General features: G+C 43.1%; 1 protein-coding gene across 1 annotated transcript; it reads right to left on the bottom strand.

Annotated features, from left to right (window-relative positions):
• Positions 1 to 5980: 5980 nt before the first annotated feature.
• Positions 5981 to 12407, bottom strand: LOC138652192 (protein kinase C delta type-like). The gene is made up of 5 exons (XM_069742960.1): positions 12057 to 12407; positions 7069 to 7322; positions 6850 to 6912; positions 6127 to 6681; positions 5981 to 6005 (listed from the first exon to the last, which is right to left on the bottom strand). The coding sequence occupies exons 1-5, from the start codon at positions 12405 to 12407 to the stop codon at positions 5981 to 5983; spliced, it is 1248 nt and encodes a 415-aa protein (XP_069599061.1).
• Positions 12408 to 24735: the final 12328 nt, after the last annotated feature.

Here is a 24735-nt window from a genome sequence, read left to right as displayed (position 1 = left end):
TTGTGAGAACATTGAACCCCCAAGTGTTTCACTACAGTTAATAATGCAGAACCGTGAAAATAAAAAAATTATTTTTTTCCACAAAAATGTTTTTTTAGCCCCCCAAATTTTTATTTTCCCAAGGGTAACAAGAGAAATTGTACCCCAAAAGTTGTTGTCCAATTTGTCCTGAGTACACTGATACCTCATATGTTGGGGTAAACCCTGTTTGGGCACGGGAGAGCTCGGAAGGGAAGGAGCACTGTTTTACTTTTTCAATGCAGAATTGTCTGGAATTGAGATTGGACGCCATGTCGCGTTTGGAGAACCCCCCAATTCTAACTGAAACCCTAACCCAAACACACCCCTAATCCCAACCACACCCCTAACCCCAACCCTAACCACACCCCTAACCCTAATCCTAACCATGTCCCTAACCACACACCTAACCCTGACACACCCCTAACCCTAATCCCAACCAAAAAATGTAATCCAAACCCTAACCCTAGCCCCAACCCTATCCCTAGCCCCAACCCTAATCCTAGCCCTAACCCTAACCCTAGTCCCAACCCTAACCCTAGCCCTAATCCTAACCCTAGCCCCAACCCTAACCCTAGCCCCAACCCTAACTCTAGCCCCAACGCTAACCCTAACCCTAGCCCTAATCCCAACCCTAACCCTAGCCCTAACCCTCGCCCTAATGGGAAAATGCAAATAAATACATTTTTTTAATTTTTTTATTTTTCCCTAGCTAAAAGGTGATGAAGGAGGGGTTTGATTTACTTTTATAGCGGGATTTTTAGCGGATTTTTATGATTGGCAGCTGTAAAAGACGCTTTTTATTGCAAAAAATATTTTTTTGCGTTACCACATTTTGAGAGCTGTAATTTTTCCATATTTTGGTCCACAGATTCTTGTGAGGTCTTGTTTTTTGCGGGACGAGTTGTCGTTTCTATTGGTAACATTTTCGGGCACGTGACATTTCTTGATCACGTTTTATTCCAATTTTTCGGGTTGTTACGGACGCAGCGATTCTAAATATGTGTACTTATTGTGGCATCATGTTATAAGGTCCAATCGCTGATCTGACACTTTGCACAGGACTGTGTCAGATCAGCTATCTGACATGCAGGGCTGCAGGCTTACCAGCTCTTGCTCTGAGCAGGCACTGGTAAGCCACCTCCCTGCAGGACACGGATGCAGCCCCACGGCCATTTTGGATCCGTGGCCTGCAGGGAGGAGATGCTTGGTACAAAGTGAGCACATCTCCTTGTACCGAGGGTCTCAGGGAAGCCCGCAGGGAGCCCCCTCCCTGCGCGATGCTTCCCTATGCCACCGGAACGCTGCAATCATGTTTGATCGCAGTGTGCCTGGGGTTAATGTGCCGGGGGCGGTCCTGCGATAGTCAGCTGACACCCGGCCGTTATCGGCCGCGCTTCCCCCGTGAGCGGGGGCGATCGCTATGACGTACTAGCCTGTCCCTGGGAATTAAGTCCCAGGTCACCTTGACAGGATAGTACGTCATATGGGATTAAGGGCTTAAAGGAAACCTGTCATGTCCCTAAACAATATTGACCTGCAGATATGGGGTTAATCAGTAGGTTAATAGTGTTCTAAAGCTGCCCGGCCACCATACTGAAAACCCAGCTACAGGGGAGAAATACACGATATTCCTCCCAGCAGTCTCCAGCTTTCAGTTATAGAGGAGCGGCCGCTGCGGTTTCAGTTACCACTCAGTACATAGTAAGCAGGGGCTTCAACCGCGCCCTGACACTGACTGACAGTCGGATCTGTACTGATGTACTGCTGAGTCGGCTGTCAGTCAGTGACGGGACGTAGTTACAGCTTCCCCTCACTGTAACTGAGCGGTAACTGACGTTGTGCTGGAACCTTTAATGTTCTCGACCAGTTTAGAAAAACCCAAAATCCAATTGCCATTTTATTGGCACCTGAGGCCACAGAAGGGACCCGTTCTGTATTCTCATCCATTAGTCAGAATGCAGACGACCAATAAACAGCATTCTCTGCTCTGGATGACCCAACACTTCCATGATTTCCGTGATTACAGAGGACAATGTGTAATACCTAATTTCTCCTTTGGAGGTGCTGTAGGGAAGTTCAGCATTTGCTGCCGGGTGTTCACTTACTGCAGGAGGTTTGTGTAGAAGGGATCAGTTTGGTCTTTATTCACAGCACATTGTGGCTTTACCTCTGACCCATATGGAGAAACCTTACATGAGACTGGACGACCCCATCAAGGTCCATAGTGCTGGAGAATAAGAGTCAGGGGCTAAACCCACATTCACTACATGGACGCGGATGAAATAAGGACAAAACAACGATGTAGGGGAAAAACAGATAATTTATTTATAGATGGGGTTATAAATTATATATTTTATTATTATGTAGATGTGTAAATTATTAATCTATTACAATAATCCTATTTATGGGCCGTGTTGATCCAGAAGAAGGCGAAAACCCCCTGTGAGGAATCGGCCAATTATCCTCATATCAGGGGGGAAAATTCCTTCCTGACCCCAAATATGGCGATCAGAATAAATCCCAGGATCAAGGTCTCATAGCTAATGTGTCATACCTAAGTGTAATTTTTTATTTAGAAATTTTCTATTTTTAGACTAATTTATTTTTATATTTATGTTAACTATTTTTTTTAAACCCCCAAAGAAATTCTATATATATTTATTTTTTTTGTTATAAACATAAGAAACTACTTATGTATACTAATTTCTAAACCTATTTATGGGCCGTGTTGATCCAGAGGAAGGCGAAAACCCCACGTGAGGAACCGGCCAATTATCCTCATATCAGGGGGGAAAATTCCTTCCTCCTGACCCCAAATATGGCGATCAGAATAAATCTCAGGATCAAAGGCTCATAGCTAACATGTCATACCTACGTATAACTTAAAAATATATATTATATAAAATTATCATATTATTATTATATAAATGTTTATTATATAAAAATATAAAAGTAATTTCTATTCTTTGACTAATTTATGTTTATATTTGTGTCAATTAAATTATTGTAAATCAAAAATATTATATGATTATTTTACGTATATTATATATTTTATTATTACAAACATAAGAAACTACTTATTTATTCTATTTTACTAAACCTATCTATGGGCCGTGTTGATCCAGAGGAAGGCGAAAACCCCCTGTGAGGAATCGGCCAATTATCCTCTTGTCAGGGGGGAAAATTCCTTCCTGACCCCAAATATGGCGATCAGAATAAATCCCAGGATCAAGGGCTCGTACCTCCCTATGTATAATGGAAGTGAGATTTTTTTCAAATATTTTATTAATCTGTTATATTTTTAGAATAAAAATGCTTTTATGTAAAAATAAACTTTTTGAAAATACTTTTTAACATTTTTAAAACTTTTTTTCGCTACTTATGTGTGAATTTAATTATCGACATATTGTACTAAACCTATTTAAGGCCGTGTAGATCCAGAGGAAGGCGAAAACCCCCATGAGGAATGAGCCAATTGTCCTCATATCAGGGGGAAAAATTCCTTCCTGACCCCAAATATAGCGATCAGATTAAATCCCAGGATCAAAAGCCGAAATCTCTAACTACATGCTATGTGTCTATGTGTGGGGGCCTATACCTATCATGTAGTGGGGGCCTATACCTATCATGTAGTGTGGGCCTATACCTATCATGTAGTGTGGATCTATACCTATCATGTAGTGGGGGCCTATACCTATCATGTAGTGGGGGCCTATACCTATCATGTAGTGTGGGCCTATACCTATCATGTAGTGGGGGCCTATACCTATCATGTAGTGTGGATCTATACCTATCATGTAGTGGGGGCCTATACCTATCATGTAGTGTGTATCTATACCTATCATGTAGTGTGGGCCTATACCTATCATGTAGTGTGGGCCTATACCTATCATGTAGTGTGGGCCTATACCTATCATGTAGTGTGGATCTATACCTATCATGTAGTGTGGGCCTATACCTATCATGTAGTGTGGATCTATACCTATCATGTAGTGGGGGCCTATACCTATCATGTAGTGTGGGCCTATACCTATCATGTAGTGTGGATCTATACCTATCATGTAGTGTGGGCCTAAATCTATCATGTAGTGTGGGCCTATACCTATCATGTAGTGGGGGCCTATACCTATCATGTAGTGTGGGCCTATACCTATCATGTAGTGGGGGCCTATACCTATCATGTAGTGTGGGCCTATACCTATCATGTAGTGTGGATCTATACCTATCATGTAGTGTGGGCCTAAATCTATCATGTAGTGTGGGCCTATACCTATCATGTAGTGGGGGCCTATACCTATCATGTAGTGGGGGCCTATACCTATCATGTAGTGTGGATCTATACCTATCATGTAGTGTGGATCTATACCTATCATGTAGTGTGGGCCTATACCTATCATGTAGTGTGGGCCTATACCTATCATGTAGTGTGGATCTATACCTATCATGTAGTGGGGGCCTATACCTATCATGTAGTGTGGATCTATACCTATCATGTAGTGTGGGCCTATACCTATCATGTAGTGTGGATCTATACCTATCATGCAGTGTGGGCCTATACCTATCATGTAGTGGGGGCCTACACCTATCATGTAGTGGGGGCATATACCTATCATGTAGTGTGGGCCTATACCTATCATGCAGTGTGGTCCTATACCTATCATGTAGTGTGGGCCTAAATCTATCATGTAGTGGGGGCCTATACCTATCATGTAGTGTGGGCCTATACCTATCATGTAGTGTGGGCCTATACCTATCATGTAGTGGGGGCCTATACCTATCATGTAGTGTGGATCTATACCTATCATGTAGTGTGGTCCTATACCTATCATGTAGTGTGGGCCTATACCTATCATGCAGTGTGGGCCTATACCTATCATGTAGTGGGGGCCTACACCTATCATGTAGTGGGGGCCTACACCTATCATGTAGTGTGGATCTATACCTATCATGTAGTGGGGGCCTATACCTATCATGTAGTGTGGGCCTATACCTATCATGCAGTGTGGGCCTATACCTATCATGTAGTGGGGGCCTACACCTATCATGTAGTGGGGGCCTATACCTATCATGTAGTGTGGGCCTATACCTATCATGTAGTGTGGTCCTATACCTATCATGTAGTGTGGATCTATACCTATCATGTAGTGGGGGCCTATACCTATCATGTAGTGTGGGCCTATACCTATCATGTAGTGGGGGCCTATACCTATCATGTAGTGTAGGCCTATACCTATCATGTAGTGTGGATCTATACCTATCATGTAGTGTGGATCTATACCTATCATGTAGTGGGGGCCTATACCTATCATGTAGTGGGGGCCTATACCTATCATGTAGTGTGGGCCTATACCTATCATGTAGTGGGGGCCTATACCTATCATGTAGTGGGGGCCTATACCTATCATGTAGTGTGGACCTATACCTATCATGTAGTGTGGGTGATGTGGATGTGATGGGTGAAATACTTACCCGGCCTGTGCTGAGGTGAGTTCAGGGATAATGGCCCATATTAGACTATTATTCCTGAACTCACAAGATGGACACTAGCACAGGCCTCTCCCAATGGTGCAGAAGATCTTCGGGCCGGAGGGATGTGAAGAACCAGCCCAGGATTGGAGGATGCAGAGTAAAGGGCCTGGTGCAGCGACACAATGGCAGTGGTCCGACATGAAGATGTTATGGAGAGACATGATGTTCTAGGGCAGCCGAGGTGACAAACAGCAGCAGAGATCTCAGGTACGGGTCAGGGGGCACAAAGTTCTGGGCAGTTGGCACAGGCTCATCCTGCAAGACATAAGAGGAAGACATTTCAACAACTTCTATCTCCTGGATCTTCTGTTATCATAGAGGAATGGCCATCATAATGAACCATTCACCTAGGAAACATCAGATATGATGTATGGGTATAATCGGTGTCCTGTGTGTACAGCGGCCACTCACCTGATGATCTTCGATGGTTTCACAGGCCAGATCTTCTCATCCACCTAAGAATAACAGAGACATGGTCATTGGCAGAAACACTGGGAAAAGACAAGGACGGTGATAATGGCCACAAGGTGAGAAGGACATTTGATGGGATTTATCCTCAGAGAAAGTTGATCTTACCGGGCCCAGCTTGGTGACACGTAATTGAAGCCGGCTATGGGGTTAAAGGCTTTCTTTTCCTCCGGCCACTGCATAAGATGTTTCTCCAGAACTGGCCTGAATGGTATGAATGGCGGCTGTGCTCTCCTTTCCTCCAGATCCTCCCAGCCGATGGTGGTAAAGAATGGATGCTCTCGGATGTTCCCGCTCACACCCAGTCGCTTCTGAGGCTTTTTGCACAGCAGCTTCTTGATAAGATCTTGCATGTCAGCATCAAGCCAAGATGGAATTTCAGGCTCTCCTTTGGTAATAGCTCTGTGAGCCATTTTGCTGACGGAGCCGGTGTAAAATGGGGAGTGACCAGTTGCCATCTCGGACACCACAATCCCCAGGCTCCACCAATCCACTGCTGTACCATACCCTTTTTTGCGAAGCACCTCTGGGGCCATGAAATGGAAAGTGCCCGTTACTCCAGTGATGTTATTGGAGGAGGTGACGCCATCTTGGGCAAGCCCAAGGTCGATGATACGGATGTGGCCATCGGCATCCAACATGATGTTATCCGGCTTAATATCTCTGCAATGAAAAAAAACATCAGAGTAAGAAATCTGCCGAATGATACAGGAGATGGCAAATGGGTCACTGCAAGATCAGGTGGAATAGGGAGACAGGAGCCCAGGAAAGTTGGGGGTAATATTACTAGCACGCAAAGGGGACAGAGAGAAGGAGGAAAGTTCTGCTCACCGGTGGACGATGTTGTGTCCGTGGAGGAACTGGAGGCCACATACGATCTCTGCTGTGTAGAATCTGATGGAGAGAACAGAGTGTAGAATCAATGTCATCGCTGGAACCTCCTTCCTGCCTGGGCCACATTCCCTGCCAGTCCTTTCCCAGCTCCATCCCAACCTCAGCTTTTATTTCCACCCCTCCTCTCACTTTTTGGTATATCTTCCTCTTTCTCACCTTACATAGTCGATGTTCAGAGAGCCATTCGTCTCAATCAAAGCCTCGAGGCTGCCGCCGGACAGATATTCCATGATGAAATACGCACGCTTCCGAGACTGGTGTGCGGCATACAGGTGACATAGGAATGGGCAGTCTCGGGCCGCCAGGAGTATACGCCGCTCTCTCATAATGATGTTCTCATTAACCTCCTTCTTCTTGATCATCTTCACAGCCATACAGATGTTTCGGCCTGGGACTGATGTCAGGACAACCTGGAGAAAGGAAAAGACTATGGTTGGAAAATGTGTATGGGAGGTGGAAAACAGCTGGTTCATCTACTGCACAAGAAACGGGTGGACTGAGTGGTTTGTGAGTCTGCTGGCATCCTGGACTTTATAGCAGAGCAATGCTAAGCTATTGGCGTGATGCACTGTCTGCTCCATGTATGCTCTATGGAAAGGCCTTAAAGGGGTATTCCATTATCACCATATGAGAATAAATAGGACAAACACTGGATGGCATTTACAGCTGGTTGGGGTTCAGTATTGGTCTTATTTGAATGTGCTGCCAATTTAAAGTTTACTGAAACATAGAGGTCAACGTACCACTCTGGCAAAAATTAAGAGACAACCACATCAAAACCCTGCCATGGCCAGCCCAAACTCCAGACCCAAACCCCATTGAAAACCTCTGGAATGTAATCAAGAGGACAGGGCCTGTTTTAGGCAAAGTGGGCAAAAGTTTAAGATGGCGCACCAAATGCTGCCATATTGCATATCACACAGAATCATTTCTGTTGTGTTTGCATGCGCTGAGTTCAAGCCGCTAAATGAGTGTGATCGACAATATTGAAGTTGTTTGCTTGTTTCCCAGCCTCTTTACACCAACTGAGAAAGAACGGGAACAGAACAATCACTATTAAATCAATCTGTCCCAATACAGTATCATGCTATCAGCAGCATATCTACAGTTTACACCGGCGATGTGCTGCTGTGAACAATGATTTTTGTTCCCGTATAAACAATTCAATCACTCGATGAATATGCAGTATTTTGCTCTTTTAGTATAATACACCCCATAGTCCTCCACAAAGTATAATGTGCACCACAGTCCTCCTCATAGCATAATGTGCACCACAGTCCTCCATATTGTAAAATGCACACCCTATAGTCCTCCATATAATATCATGTGCTTCATAGTCCTCCATATAGTATAATACACTCCCCATACTCCTCCATATAGTATAATACACTCCCTATAGTCCGCTATATAGTATAGTACACTCCATATAATCCTCTATATATTAAAATACACTGCTCAGTCCTCCATATGGTATAATACATTCCTCATAGTCCGACATATAGTATAATACACTCCTCAGTCCGCATGTAATGGAAAAGGGGGCACCACGGATCATGGGATACCACCAGGACCTAAGATATATGAGCATACACAAAAAAAGAGAAACAGACAAGGTCCTAAAAAAGGGGATCACCACAACAAAGATATGGCAAGAAATATACACAGCTTTATTGAAATATATATACAAACAAGGGTAACAAACACATAGACATATAAAAACACTTAAAAAGCATACAAATGCTGTACACAACGGCCCCTAATACGGCCGTACCCCACATAGGACTCGAACTATATGTACATAATATAATAACCTAGAACCAAAAATGGTCATAGAATGATAGATATAGGCCAAGCTACCTAGGCACTCCCCTGGGTACTACAAATGGAAACAGACCACTGATAGTGTAAATGCAAAAATAGCAAAGCTATACAGCCCACATAGACATACAAATCCCTGCACTACAAGTGCTGAATAAGGGACACAAATACACGAACCTGCCTAGCAAATGGAAACGACAGGTGTGTGCAAGACGATACATGAATGTCAAGCAGCAAAGGTATCAGCATAATACCTCAATAGCATATGACCAACAGTCTGCCATGCCACTATACAGAAAAATAGCACCAAAATGGCATAGGCTGTAGAGATAGCGTATTACCCAGGGCACATAATGCCCAAGCCTGCAGCGCCTGGAAAAGGAGTCCTAATGTGGGCTACTAAGAGACCCAACGCGTATCGCCACCACACCGGGCAGCTTCGTCAGGGGTAATCACCCCTGGAAAAGGAGTCCTAATGTGGGCTACTAAGAGACCCAACGCGTATCGCCACCACACCGGGCAGCTTCGTCAGGGGTAATCACTGTATAGTGGCATGGCAGACTGTTGGTCATATGCTATTGAGGTATTATGCTGATACCTTTGCTGCTTGACATTCATGTATCGTCTTGCACACACCTGTCGTTTCCATTTGCTAGGCAGGTTCGTGTATTTGTGTCCCTTATTCAGCACTTGTAGTGCAGGGATTTGTATGTCTATGTGGGCTGTATAGCTTTGCTATTTTTGCATTTACACTATCAGTGGTCTGTTTCCATTTGTAGTACCCAGGGGAGTGCCTAGGTAGCTTGGCCTATATCTATCATTCTATGACCATTTTTGGTTCTAGGTTATTATATTATGTACATATAGTTCGAGTCCTATGTGGGGTACGGCCGTATTAGGGGCCGTTGTGTACAGCATTTGTATGCTTTTTAAGTGTTTTTATATGTCTATGTGTTTGTTACCCTTGTTTGTATATATATTTCAATAAAGCTGTGTATATTTCTTGCCATATCTTTGTTGTGGTGATCCCCTTTTTTAGGACCTTGTCTGTTTCTCTTTTTGTGTACACTCCTCAGTCCTCCATATAGTATAATACACTCCTCAGTCCTCCATATAGTATAATATAGTATTACACCAATGCCTCTACCTTGTGCCAGTCATTACACTGGCTACCCATCCACTCCAGAATCCAGTACAAAACTATCACCCTAATCCACAAAGCACTCCATGGCTCAGCACCACCCTACATCTCCTCTCTGGTCTCAGTCTACCACCCTACCCATGCCCTCCGCTCCGCTAATGACCTCAGGTTAGCATCCTCAATAATCAGAACCTCCCATTCCCGTCTCCAAGACTTTACACGTGCTGCGCCGATTCTTTGGAATGCACTACCCAGGTTAATATGACTAATCTCCAATCCCCACAGTTTTAAGCGCGCCCTAAAAAAGCATTTGTTCTGACTGGCCTACCACATCAACGCATTAACCTAACTATCCCTGTGTGGCCCATTCAAAAAAAAAACATAATCAGGTTCCTTGGATCATGTTCTTATACACTTCATGTAGTTAATAGCCTCTGTGTCTGTGTCCTCATAGTCCTCCATATATTAAAATACACTGCTTAGTCCTCCATATAGCATAATGCACTCCTCATTGTGCTCCATATAGTATAATACACTCCTCATAGTCCTCCATATATTAAAATACACTCCTCCGTCCTCCATACAGTATAATGCACTCCTCATAGTGCTCGGTATAGTATAATGCACCGCCATAGTCATCCATGTAGTACAATTCACTTCCGATAGTATAATGCACCCCATAGTTCTTCATATAATATAATGTATTCTTCATAGTCCTCGATACAGTATAATGCAGCCCACATATAGCATAATGCTGCCACCCACACAGAGTATAATGCAGCCACCCCACAGAATATAATGTTGCCCCCTGAGTATAATGCAGCCCCGCCATACAACATAATGTAGCCCCCAATAGAATATAATGCAGCCCCCTCATATAGTGTAATGCAGCCCCATCCATAGAATATATGGTAACCCCCTCATAGAGTATAATGCAGCCCCCATACAATATTATATAGCCCCTCCATAGAATAAAATGTAGCCCTCCTCATATAGTGTAATAAAACCCCCCATAGAATATAATGTAGCCCCCTCATAGAGTATAGTGAAGCCCCCATACAATATGATCTAGCCCCATATAATATAATGCAATCCCCCATAAAATACAATGTAGCTCCCTCAGAGTATGATGTAATCACCCCTCACAGAATATAATACATTTAATATATAGAGTAAATGTAATACATAGAATATAATGTAGCCCTCATAGAATATAATACAACCCACCTCCCCATAGAATATAATGTAGTCACATAAAAGAGTATGATGCAATCCTCCTCATAAAATATAATACAGCCCCCCATAGACTATAATATAGCCCCCAGATAATATAATACAGCCCACCTTCCCATAGAATATAATGTAGCCCCATCAAAGAGAATGATGCAATCCTCCTTCATAAAATCTAATACAGCCCCCCATAGAATATAATACAGCCCTCCACCATAGAAACTAATACAGCCCTCTCCCATAGAATATAATGCAGCCCACCATAAAATATAATACAGCACTCCCCCATAGAATATAATACAGCCCTCCTCCATATATTTTTGTGCCAGAAGCAGTGTAAAAGACTGGAGGAAAGCATGCAAGACGCATGAAAGCTGTGATTAAAAATCAGGGTTATTCCACAAAATATTGATTTCTGAACTCTTCCTGAGTTAAAACATTAGTATTGTTGTTTCTAAATGATTATGAACTTGTTTGCTTTGCATTAATTGAGGTCTGAAAGCACTGTTTTGTTTTTTTTTTAATTTTGACCATTTTTGTCAGAAAAAAATACAAAATGTAATGCTTGGAACGTTGGAGACATATTGTCAGAAGTTTATAGAATAAAATAACAATTTACATTTTACTCAAAAATATACCTATAAAGAGGAAAATCAGAGAAACTGAAAATGTTGCAGTAGCAGTATATATAGAGTAGTACATGGAAATAAAGTATGTCACCCCAACTCCCCACAGATGAAATCCCAGAGATAAGCTCTTTGATGGATCAGATGAACCCAACTATGGTGATGAGATGACCCAATACGTGAAATAATCTAGGGGGGCTGGGGAGCGTCGGGATGTTTTTCAGTCATCCCAAAGAAGAACACTTCAATGAATATCTCCCTACAGAAGACAACGGATGGAGATACAATGACAAAGACAGGTTGATATAGAAAAATATATAAAAACTTACTTTTCCAAAGCTGCCTCTACCCAAGACTTTATGGAAGGCAAAGTTGGTAATGTCAAGCCTGGCATAGGGGCTGGATGTTCCGGTGTCTCTGCTGCATCCAGGTGTTGGTTCTCCTTCCTCCAATCCATCGTCTTCGGCCTCTCTCCTCTTCTTCCTGAATCCAGCAGTGGTAATACTCACCTCTTCTCTCTTCCTCTTCTCCACTCTCTTCTCCACTCTCTTCTCCTCTCTCCTCTTCTTCCTGAATCCATCAGTGGTATCACTCTCCTCTTCTCTCTTCCTCTTCTCCTCTCTCTTTCTCTTCTCCTCGCTCCTCCTCTCGCCCTCGTCTCCTCCTCCAGTAGTCGCCATTCTCAGTAATCTCTCCCCGCCTGCAGACCTCGGTGCAATCACTTCAGCCGACAGTTGAAAGTAAACGGCAGTTGGTCGTGTGCAGGTGACCAGAGGTCAGAGGTCACAAAACCCTCAGGTGGCTCCTGCCAGGCAGCGGCTCCTGCCCTGCTCTGCCCTATACACTGTGATGTGGGCATCATGGGTGACAGTTTAGGGTCCAGAGGAACGGCAGAGAACTTCATGGCGGCTGTTAGTGCTGTTTTTTTAAATTTCAGAATACATTCTTTTTACCCACATGCACAGAGATGTAATCATATGCCAAGAATACATAAAAACACAACATACTATAAAATCCCAGCTCTTCCCATTACTAATCTAATTCTAGGGTTTCCATATATTTGAAAAATCATTAATTTTATCTTTTGAGCTATATAATACTATTTCTCATGTGTCACAGTTACTAGAGATTAGCAAATCAATTTGATGCCAATTTAATTTGCATCACAATTAAACAAATTCTCTGCAACCGGCGAATTTGAACAATTTGTGATTTAAGTCAACTGAAATGCCAAAAAATGGCCACTACCAAGCAAGAGAAGTTTCACTTGACTTCAAGGGCGGCTGCACAGGCTTCCACATACAGCCTCGCAGCCATCACATCACATGATTACGAGGGTGTAGAAGTTCACCTGGTATGGTGGATTCATGAAGCAGCAGGTAAATCAGAGGCATCCACTTTTAGATAAAGCATCCTCCTGGTGGTGTGGGACAGGAGCATTGGGAAAAAAATGATTTTATTTCTTGGATGGCTTGGTCTAATTTGGTGAACATGGTAGCACCTTAAATCCTGGCATATGACTTAGAAATGGAGGTCAATGGATAATGTTTAGCAAAAGACTCAGCACTCAAACTTGGACATGGCTCATATCATAGAAGTGTGGCCGGACTCGGCGGATAACCTAATAGTAAATATACCTGGTTAGAATTATAAGTGACTAGGGTTGAGAGACTTTTACATTTTTAGGGTCAAGTCGGTTTTTGCGAAACCTGACTATCTCAAAAGTCGAGTCGAGTGAAATCGGCCGATTATCGCGTAAAGTCGGGTCGGGGATCGACCGAAACACGAAACCCAATGCTAGTCAATGAGGGAGCATAGTCGACAGTGAGTGGAGGCCTGGAAAACACTTACAGTGCCCATTTTAATGGCAAAAACATCCATTCTTGTTACTGAAGCTTGTCAATCTTAATTTACCTTATAATAATAGTTAGGGATTGGACATTGGGGGTCATTTGGCTAAAGTTGTGGGGGGTATGGCTGGGTCAAGTATTTAGTGGGCCCAGGAAACTTGGACCACGTCACGGCAGTGGAGCAGGGAGAGGTAAGTATTTCAACTTTGCAAGTGCTGTGATCCTGAGCAAGCAGGGGGCCCACTCGTTCGCATTGCCACTGGCACAGGGCCCCTCAAAGTACGGCGGTGTGTTTGCACGGCGGGGGCTCCTCCCACCGGCAGCGACACTTTTGCGTACTATGAGGGGCCCTGTGCCAGTGACGCCAACAAGTATTCCTCCCCACCTGATGAAGGAACCTGCACTTTCATCTGCACCTTCCTCTTTGTCCCCGTGTGAGGTGGTATAGTATGCGGGAAAGGGGAACCTCACTTTCAGCAGGGTCAGAATCTGGCTGTGTAGCGTGCAAGGAGAATGTAGCGGTCTGGGTCAATGTACCAGCAGAGTCATCTAGCACTGGCTGGGCAATGGGCAGGATGAGGAGGAAACACAGATATAGTCCCAAATACAAAAGTAGGCTAAAAGCAGTTCAAAATTGGTAACAGGACTAAACAGGCAGCATTGCTTTGTTCAGTGGAGGACAACTGTAATGAGAGGCTGACACAGTGAGTAGGCCCAAATCAGTAAGTAGTCTAAATGCATTTCAAAATTGATAACAGTAGAAAACAGGCGGCACTGCGTTGTTCAGTGGAGGAGAAGAGCAAGGAGCGGCAGACACCGTTAGTAGGCCCCAACCCAACTAGTAGGCCAAATGCAGTGTAATATTAACAACAACAACTTAACGAGAGCCTGAAAATGGAAGTTCAGGACAGGAAACCAGGAGAACAGCAAGGAGCGGCAGACACCGTTAGTAGGCCCCAACCAAACTAGTAGCCCCACGGCAGTTGTTCCATTTAACAACTATTTAACAAGAGCCTGAAGATAGAAGCTCAGGAAAGGCAACCAGGAGAACACCTTGGAGCGGCAGACACTGTTAGTAGGCCCCAACCAAGCTAGTAGCCCCACTGCAGTTTTAAAATTCTGATAGGCTGAAAACCTGATAATTGCAGGTCCTTTTTTTTAAGAGGACAGCTGTATTGAGTGGCACAGCCAGACACTGCTAGTAGGCCTTACACCACAAAGTTGGCTCGATGCAGGTTTAAAAAAGGTTACATGGGTATACGGTCAGCATTGGTGTGGTCAGTGGAGAACTATTGGAAGGAGGGACCGCAGACAGACTTAGTAGGCCTAACATAAAAAAAAGTGGGCTCTATGCATTTTTAATTAGGTTCCAGGGGTACACAGGCAGCATTGGAGTGGTCAGCGGAAGACTATTGGAAGGAGGGACCGCAGACAGACTTAGTAGGCTTAACATAAAAAAGTAGGCTCTATGCACTTTTAATTAGGTTCCAGGGGTACACAGGCAGCATTGGTGTGGTCAGCGGAGGACTATTGGAAGGAGGGACCGCAGACATAATTAGTAGGCCTAAAATAAAAAAAAGGTGGCTCTATGCACTTTTAAATAGCATCCAGGGGTACACAGGCAGCATTGGTGTGGTCAGCGGAGGACTTTTGGAAGGAGGGACCGCAGACAGACTTAGTAGGCCTAAAATAAAAAAAGTAGGCTCTATGCACTTTTAATTAGGTTCCAGGGGTACACAGGCAGCATTGGTGTGGTCAGCGGAGGACTGTTGGAAGGAGGGAACGCAGACAGACTTAGTAGGCCTAAAATAAAAGGTGGCTCTATGCACTTTTAAATAGCATCCAGGGGTACACAGGCAGCATTGGTGTGGTCAGCGGAGGACTATTGGAAGGAGGGACCGCAGATAGACATAGTAGGCCTAACATAAAAAAGTATGCTCTATGCATTTTTAATTAGGTTCCAGGGGTACACAGGCAGCATTGGTGTAGTCAGAGGAGGACTATTGGAAGGAGGGACCGCAGATAGACTTAGTAGGCCTAACATAAAAAAGTATGCTCTATGCATTTTTAATTAGGTTCCAGGGGTACACAGGCAGCATTGGTGTGGTCAGAGGAGGACTATTGGAAGGAGGGACTGCACAAGACTTAGTAGGCCTAAAATAAAAAAAGTAGGCTCTATGCACTTTTAATTAGGTTCCAGGGGTACACAGGCAGCATTGGTGTGGTCAGCGAAGGACTATTGGAAGGAGGGACCGCAGATAGACTTAGTAGGCCTAAAATAAAAAAAGGTGGCTCTATGCACTTTTAAATAGGATCCAGGGGTACAAGGTCAGCATTGGTGTGGTCAGTGGAGGACTATTGGAAGGAGGGACCGCAGACAGACTTAGTAGGCCTAAAATAAAAAAGGTGCCTCTATGCACTTTTAAATAGAATCCAGGGGTACACGGTCAGCATTGGTGTGGTCAGTGGAGGACTATTGGAAGGAGGGACCGCAGACAGACTTAGTAGGCCTAAAACAAAAAAAAGGTGGCCAAAAGTATTGACACCCCTGCAATTCTGTCAGATAATACTCAGTTTCTTCCTGAAAATGATTGCAAACACAAATTCTTTGGTATTATTATCTTCATTTAATTTGTCTTAAATGAAAAAACACAAAAGAGAATGAAACAAAAAGCAAAACATTGATCATTTCACACAAAACTCCAAAAATGGGCCAGACAAAAGTATTGGCACCCTCAGCCTAATACTTGGTTGCACAACCTTTAGCCAAAATAACTGAACTGCGACCAACCACTTGTTCTTTGACAAACTGCTCCATGTCCCTGATATTTGAAGGGTGCCTTCACCAAACTGCCATTTTTAGATCTCTCCACAGGTGTTCTATGGGATTCAGGTCTGGACTCATTGCTAGCCACCTTAGAAGTCTCCAGTGCTTTCTCTCAAACCATTTTCTAGTGCTTTTTGAAGTGTGTTTTGGGTCATTGTCCTGCTGGAAGACCCATGACCTCTGAGGGAGACCCAGCTTTCTCACACTGGGCCCTACATTATGCTGCAAAATTTGTTGGTAGTCTTCAGACTTCATAATGCCATGCACACAGTCAAGCAGTCCAGTGCCAGAGGCAGCAAAGCAACCCCAAAACATCAGGGAACCTCCGCCATGTTTGACAGTAGGGACCGTGTTCTTTTCTTTGAATGCCTCTTTTTTTTCTCCTGTAAATTCTATGTTGATGCCTTTGCCCAAAAAGCTCTACTTTTGTCTCATCTGACCAGAGAACATTCTTCCAAAACGTGTTAGGCTTTTTCAGGTAAGTTTTGGCAAACTCCAGCCTGGCTTTTTTATGCCTTGGGGTAAGAAGTGGGGGTCTTTTTGGGTCTCCTACCATACAGTCCCTTTTCATTCAGACACCGACGGATAGTACGATTTGCACTGTTGTACCCTCGGACTGCAGGGCAGCTTGAACTTGTTTGGATGTTAGTCGAGGTTCTTTATCCAACATCCGCACAATCTTGCGTTGAAATATCTTGTCAATTTTTCTTTTCCGTCCACATCTAGGGAGGTTAGCCACAGTGCCATGGGCTTTAAACTTCTTGATGACACTGCGCACGGTAGACACAGGAACATTCAGGTCTTTGGAGATGGACTTGTAGCCTTGAAATTGCTCATGCTTCCCCCCAATTTGGTTTCTCAAGTCCTCAGACAGTTCTTTGGTCTTCTTTCTTTTCTCCATGCTCAATGTGGTACACACAAGGACACAGGACAGAGGTTGAGTCAACTTTAATCCATGTCAACTGGCTGCAAGTGTGATTTAGTTATTGCCAACACCTGTTAGGTGCCACAGGTAAGTTACAGGCGCTATTAATTATACAATTTAGAGAAGCATCACATGATTTTTTGAACAGTGCCAATACTTTTGTCCACCCTCTTTTTTATGTTTGGTGTGGAATTATATCCAATTTGGGTTTAGGACAATTCTTTTTGTGTTTATTCATTTAAGACAAATTAAATGAAGGTAATAATAACAAAGAATTTATGCTTGCAATCATTTTCAGGAAGAAACTGAGTATTACCTGACAGAATTGCAGGGGTGTCAATACTTTTGTCCACAACTGTAGGTTAGGGGAATAAACCAAAACAGGGAAGGATAAGGAATTACCTTGCATACAAACCAAGCAACAATCACTAATAACTCCTTCAACTCTCCTTCTCATATGTACTCCTCTCCCACCTATAGCCATGCAGCAAATGCTATCTCTGACAAGGATTAGTAACAGAGCCGAGATTATAAAGGGAAAAGGAGTGGCTAACCGAGCACAGCTGTGAGCACAAGGATTTCCAACATGGCCGATTAACCCCTGTTCTGCCAGAAGGAATAACACATTTAAAGTGAAGGAGAAGTGCTTCTTCTCAGCGCCGGAATAGGAGCATTCAGACGCTGTGATCTTCTAGCTCCACACTGTCGTGGTAACCTCGTGACACCAACTAGTAGATGTCACGTTCCCCTTTGTAATGGGGTGTGTTCCTACACAAGCTGGATGTTATACCACTGCCATAGAACTATGCAACAATTCATTAGTGTTTTTTGTTCTTTTCTTTTTCTAGTTTTTAGGTTTTTTTTTTCACTTGTTTTTCATTTGTGCCTTATTCTCATTTTAATTAGCGTATATTTAATCTCTGCTATGTGCTCCCTTTATTTTTTCCATTGATCGTTATGGGGTTTCCGGCTAATTCTGTAATTGCGACTTTTTAAAAGAAGCCACATTTTTATTCAAGTACATTTTAGTCCCCCTTGAGTGATTTTATGTTCTGCAGTCCTGGAGTTTTTTTGCACAAACTTAGTAACATTTTACCATGTCACGTTTTACTCTAAAATGTCGCAAAAAGGATTCATTTTTGATTTGGGGCAAAATTCATGAATAAGGTGCGTCATTTTTAAGAATTTGGCACAAAAAAATCAAATAATACCAAAAGACATGAAAAAGAAAAGTGACTTAAAAAAAAGATGTAATGTTGAATTGTGCCCTATGACTGTGCAGCAAAGAGTTTGGTGAAGACTTTACAGGATTAGTAAAAGGAGTTCACATGCTAACAATAGTTAAAAAACAAAGCAAAATGGAACCCTCTGTTTTCATAGGTATAAGGCTCCGTTCCTACGATGAGCTTTAGTGCAGAGGTGTCAAACTGCATTCCTCAAGGGCTGCAAACTGGTCATGTTTTCAGGATTTCCTTGTACTGCACAGGTGATAATTTAATCACCTACACACATAATGATTACAGCACCTTGTGCAAAGCTAAGGAAATCTTGAAAACACGCATGGTTTGCGGCCCTCGAGGAATGCAGTTTGACACCCCTGCTTTAGTGAGTTTTTGATATTGCAGATTTTCTGCACCATTTCTGCCCATTAAGTAAAATAGGTGACTTGCATTCTAAAATATGCAGTGTACAAAACTCACCAAAAACTCATTTAGTCACCGGTGAGTTCTCCCAGGTGAAGTTATGCCACCAGCGGTTTTCATTCTATACTTTAAAGGAAACCTGTCATGTCCCTAAACATTATTGACCTGCAGATATGGGGTTAATCAGCAGGTTAATAGTGTTCTAAAGCTGCCCAGCCGCCTTACTGAAAGCCCAGCTACAGGGGGGAAATGCACGTTATTCCTCCCAGCAGCCTCCAGCTTTCAGTCACAGTGAGCGGCGGCTATAACCACGCCCTGACACTGACAGTCGTATTTGTACTGATGCACTGCTGAGCCGGATGTCAGTCAGTGTCGGGACCCGGTTACAGCTGCCGCTCAATGTAACTGAGCCGTGACTGAAGTTTCACCTGAACTTTCAATGTTCTTGACCAGTTTAGAAAACCCAATATCGAGTTGACATTTATGGGAATCTGAGATAACTGAAGGGACCCGTTCTGTATTCTCATCCATTAGTCAGAATGCAGACGACCAATAAACAGCATTCTCTGCTCTGGAGGACCCAACACTTCCATGATTTCCGTGATTACAGAGGACAATGTGTAATACCTAATTTCTCCTTTGGAGGTGCTGTAGGGAAGTTCAGCATTTGCTGCCGGGTATCACTTACTGCAGGAGGTTTGTGTAGAAGGGATCAGTTTGGTCTTTATTCACAGCACATTGTGGCTTTACCTCTGACCCATATGGAGAAACCTTACATGAGACTGGACGACGCCATCAAGGTCCATAGTGCTGGAGAATAAGAGTCAGGGGCCAAACCCACATTCACTACATGGACGTCGGATGAAATAAGGACAAAAACAACGATGAAGAGGAAAAACAGATAATTTATTTATAGATGGGGTTATAAATTATATATTTTATTAATATGTAGATGTGTAAATTATTAATCTATTACGATAATCCTATTTATGGGCCGTGTTGATCCAGAGGAAGGCGAAAACCCCCTGTGAAGAATCGGCCAATTATCCTCATATCAGGGGGAAAAATTCCTTCCTGACCCCAAATATGGCGATCAGAATAAATCCCAGGATCAAGGTCTCATAGCTAATGTGTCATACCTAAGTGTAATTTTTTATTTTGAAATTTTCTATTTTTAGACTAATTTATTTTTATATTTATGTTAACTATTTTTTTTAAACCCCAAAAGAAATTCTATATATATTTATTTTTTTTATTTTTTTTGTTATAAACATAAGAAACTACTTATGTATTCTAATTTCTAATCCTATTTATGAGCCGGGTTGATCCAGAGGAAGGCGAAAACCCCACGTGAGGAATCAGCCAATTATCCTCATATCAGGGGGGAAAATTCCTTCCTGACCCCAAATATGGCGATCAGAATAAATCCCAGGATCAAAGGCTCATAGCTAACATGTCATACCTACGTATAACTTAAAAATATATATTATATAAAATTATTATATTATTATTATATAAATGTTTATTATATAAAAATATAAAAATAATTTCTATTCTTTGACTAATTTATGTTTATATTTGTGTCAATTAAATTATTGTAAATCAAAAATATTATATGATTATTTTACGTATATTATATATTTTATTATTACAAACATAAGAAACTACTTATTTATTCTATTTTACTAAACCTATCTATGGGCCGTGTTGATCCAGAGGAAGGCGAAAACCCCCTGTGAGGAATCGGCCAATTATCCTCTTGTCAGGGGGGAAAATTCCTTCCTGACCCCAAATATGGCGATCAGAATAAATCCCAGGATCAAAGGCTCGAGCCTAATCTGTAAAGTGTGGAAGTGAGATTTTTTTAAAATATTTTACTTAATTGTTATTTAGAATGTTTTTGTTTTGTGTAAAATAAACTATTTCTGATTTTTTTTATTTTTAAAACTTTTTTGCGCTACTTATGTGGGAATCTACTTATTAATATATTTTACTAAACCTATTTAAGGCCGTGTAGATCCAGAGGAAGGCGAAAACCCCCATGAGGAATGAGCCAATTGTCCTCATATTAGGGGGAAAAATTCCTTCCTGACCCCAAATATAGCGATCAGAATAAATCCCAGGATCAAAAGCCGAAATCTCTAACTAAATGCTATGTGTCTATGTGTGTGGACCAATACCTATCATGTAGTGTGGGCCTATACCTATCATGTAGTGTGGGCCTATACCTATCATGTAGTGTGGGCCTATACCTATAATGTAGTGTGGGCCTATACCTATCATGTAGTGGGGGCCTATACCTATCATGTAGTGTGGTCCTATACCTATCATGTAGTGTGGGCCTATACCTATCATGTAGTGTGGGCCTATACCTATCATGTAGTGTGGGCCTATACCTATCATGTAGTGTGGATCTATACATATCATGTAGTGGGGGCCTATACCTATCATGTAGTGTGGGCCTATACCTATCATGTAGTGTGGGCCTATACCTATCATGTAGTGTGGGCCTATACCTATCATGTAGTGTGGGCCTATACCTATCATGCAGTGTGGTCCTATACCTATAATGTAGTGTGGGCCTATACCCATCATGTAGTGTGGGCCTATACCTATCATGTAGTGGGGGCCTATACCTATCATGTAGTGGGGGCCTATACCTATCATGTAGTGTGGGCCTATACCTATCATGTAGTGTGGGCCTATACCTATCATGTAGTGTGGGTGATGTGGATGTGATGGGTGAAATACTTACCCGGCCTGTGCTGAGGTGAGTTCAGGGATAATGGCCCATATTAGACTATTATTCCTGAACTCACAAGATGGACACTAGCACAGGCCTCTCCCGATGGCGCAGAAGATCTTCGGGCTTGAGTGATGTGAAGAACCAGCCCAGGATTGGAGGATGCAGAGTAAAGGGCCTGGTGCAGCGACACGATGGCAGTGGTCCGACATGAAGATGTTATGGAGAGACATGATGTTCTAGGGCAGCCGAGGTGACAAACAGCAGCAGAGATCTCAGGTACGGGTCTGGAGGCACAAAGTTCTGGGCAGTTGGCACAGGCTCATCCTGCAAGACATAAGAGGAAGACATTTCAACAACTTCTATCTCCTGGATCTTCTGTTATCATAGAGGAATGGTCATCATAATGAACCATTCACTTATGAAACATCAGATATGATATATGGGTATAATCGGTGTCCTGTGTGTACAGCAGCCACTCACCTGATGGTCTCCGATGGTTTCACAGGCCAGATCTTCTCATCCACCTAAGAATAACAGAGACATGGTCATTGGCAGAAACACTGGGAAAAGACAAGGACGGTGATAATGGCCACAAGGTGAGAAGGACATTTGATGGGATTTATCTTCAGAGAAAGTTGATCTTACTGGGCCCAGCTTGGTGACACGTAATTGAAGCCGGTTATGGGGTTAAAGGTTTTCTTTTCCTCCGGCCACTGCATAAGATGTTTCTCCAGAACTGGCCTGAATGGTTTGAATGGCGGCTGTGCTCTCCTTTCCTCCAGATCCTCCCAGCCGATGGTGGTAAAGAATGGATGCTCTCGGATGTTCCCACTCACACCCAGTCGCTTCTGAGGCTTTTTGCACAGTAGCTTCTTGATAAGATCTTGCATGTCAGCATCAAGCCAAGATGGAATTTCAGGCTCTCCTTTGGTAATAGCTCTGTGAGCGATTTTGCTGACGGAGCCGGTGTAAAATGGGGAGTGTCCTGTTGCCATTTCGGACACCACAATCCCCAGGCTCCACCAATCCACTGCTGTACCATATCCTCTTTTGCGAAGCACCTCAGGGGCCATGTAATAGAAAGTGCCCGTCACTCCAGTGATGTTATTGGAGGAGGTGACGCCATCTTGGGCAAGCCCAAGGTCGATGATACGGATGTGGCCATCGGCATCCAACATGATGTTATCCGGCTTAATATCTCTGCAATGAAAAAAAAACATCAGAGAAAAAAAACTGCCGAATGATACAAGAGATAGAAAACGGGTCACTGCAAGATCAGGTAGAATAGGGAGACAGGAGCCCAGGAAAGTTGGGGGCAATATTACTAGCACGCAAAGGGGACAGAGAGAAGGAGGAAAGTTCTGCTCACCGGTGGACGATGTTGTGTCTGTGGAGGAACTGGATACCACATACGATCTCTGCTGTGTAGAATCTGATGGAGAGAACAGAGTGTAGAATCAATGTCATCGCTGGAACCTCCTTCCTGCCTGGGCCACATTCCCTGCCAGTCCTTTCCCAGCTCCATCCCAACCTCAGCTTTTATTTCCACCCCTCCTCCCACTTTTTGGTATATCTTCCTCTTTCTCACCTTACATAGTCGATGTTCAGAGAGCCATTCGTCTCAATCAAAGCCTCGAGGCTGCCGCCGGACAGATATTCCATGATGAAATACGCACGCTTCCGAGACTGGTGTGCGGCATACAGGTGACATAGGAGTGGGCAGTCTCGGGCCGCCAGGAGTATCCGACGCTCTCTCATAATGATGTTCTCATTAACCTCCTTCTTCTTGATCATCTTCACAGCCATACAGATGTTTCGGCCTAGGACTGATGTCAGGACCACCTGAAGAAAGGAAAAGACTATGGTTGGAAAATGTGTATGGGAGGTGGAAAACAGCTGGTTCATCTACTGCACAAGAAACAGGTGGACTGAGTGGTTTGTGAGTCTGCTGGCGTCCTGGACTTTGTAGCAGAGCAATGCTAAGCTATTGGCGTGATGCACTGTCTGCTCCACGAATGCTCTATGGAAAGGCCTTAAAGGGGTATTCCATTATCACCATATGAGAATAAATAGGACAAACACTGGATGGCATTTACAGCTGGTTGGGGTTCAGTATTGGTCTTATTTGAATGTGCTGCCAATTTAAAGTTTACTGAAACATAGAGGTCAACGTACCACTCTGGCAAAAATTAAGAGACCACCACATGAAAACCCTGCCATGGCCAGCCCAAACTCCAGACCCAAACCCCATTGAAAACCTCTGGAATATAATCAACAGGACAGGGCCTGTTTAAAGCAAAGTAGGCAAAAGTTTAAGATGGGGCACCAAATGCTGCCATATTGCACATCACACAGAATCATTTCTGTTGTGTTTGCATGCGCTGAGTTCAAGCCGCTAAACGAGTGTGATCGACAATATTGAAGTAGTTCGCTTGTTTCTCAGCCTCTTTACACCAACTGAGAAAGAACGGGAACAGAACAATCACTGTTAGATCAATCTGTCCCAATACAGTATCATGCTATCAGCAGCATATCTACAGTTTACATGTGCTGCTGTGAACAATGATTTTTGTTCCCGCATAAACAATTCAATCACTCGATGAATATGCAGTATTTTGCTCTTTTAGTATAATACACCCCATAGTCCTCCACAAAGTATAATGTGCACCACAGTCCTCCTCATAGCATAATGTGCACCACAGTCCTCCATATTGTAAAATGCACACCCTATAGTCCTCCATATAATATCATGTGCCTCATAGTCCTCCATATAGTATAATACACTCCCCATAGTCCTCCATATAGTATAATACACTCCCTATAGTCCTCTATATAGTATAATAGACTCCGTATAATCCTCTATATATTAAAATACACTGCTCAGTCCTCCATATAGTATTATACACTACCCATAGTACACCATATAGTATAATACACTCCTCGTAGTCCTCCATATATTAAAATACACTCCTCAGTCCTCCATATGGTATAATACATTCCTCATAGTCCTCCATATA

The sequence above is a fragment of the Ranitomeya imitator genome, chromosome 10 (genome assembly GCF_032444005.1).
Source record: "Ranitomeya imitator isolate aRanImi1 chromosome 10, aRanImi1.pri, whole genome shotgun sequence".
Classification (NCBI taxonomy): Eukaryota; Metazoa; Chordata; class Amphibia; order Anura; family Dendrobatidae; genus Ranitomeya; species Ranitomeya imitator.
This window is presented reverse-complemented; position numbering and strand designations above follow the sequence as displayed.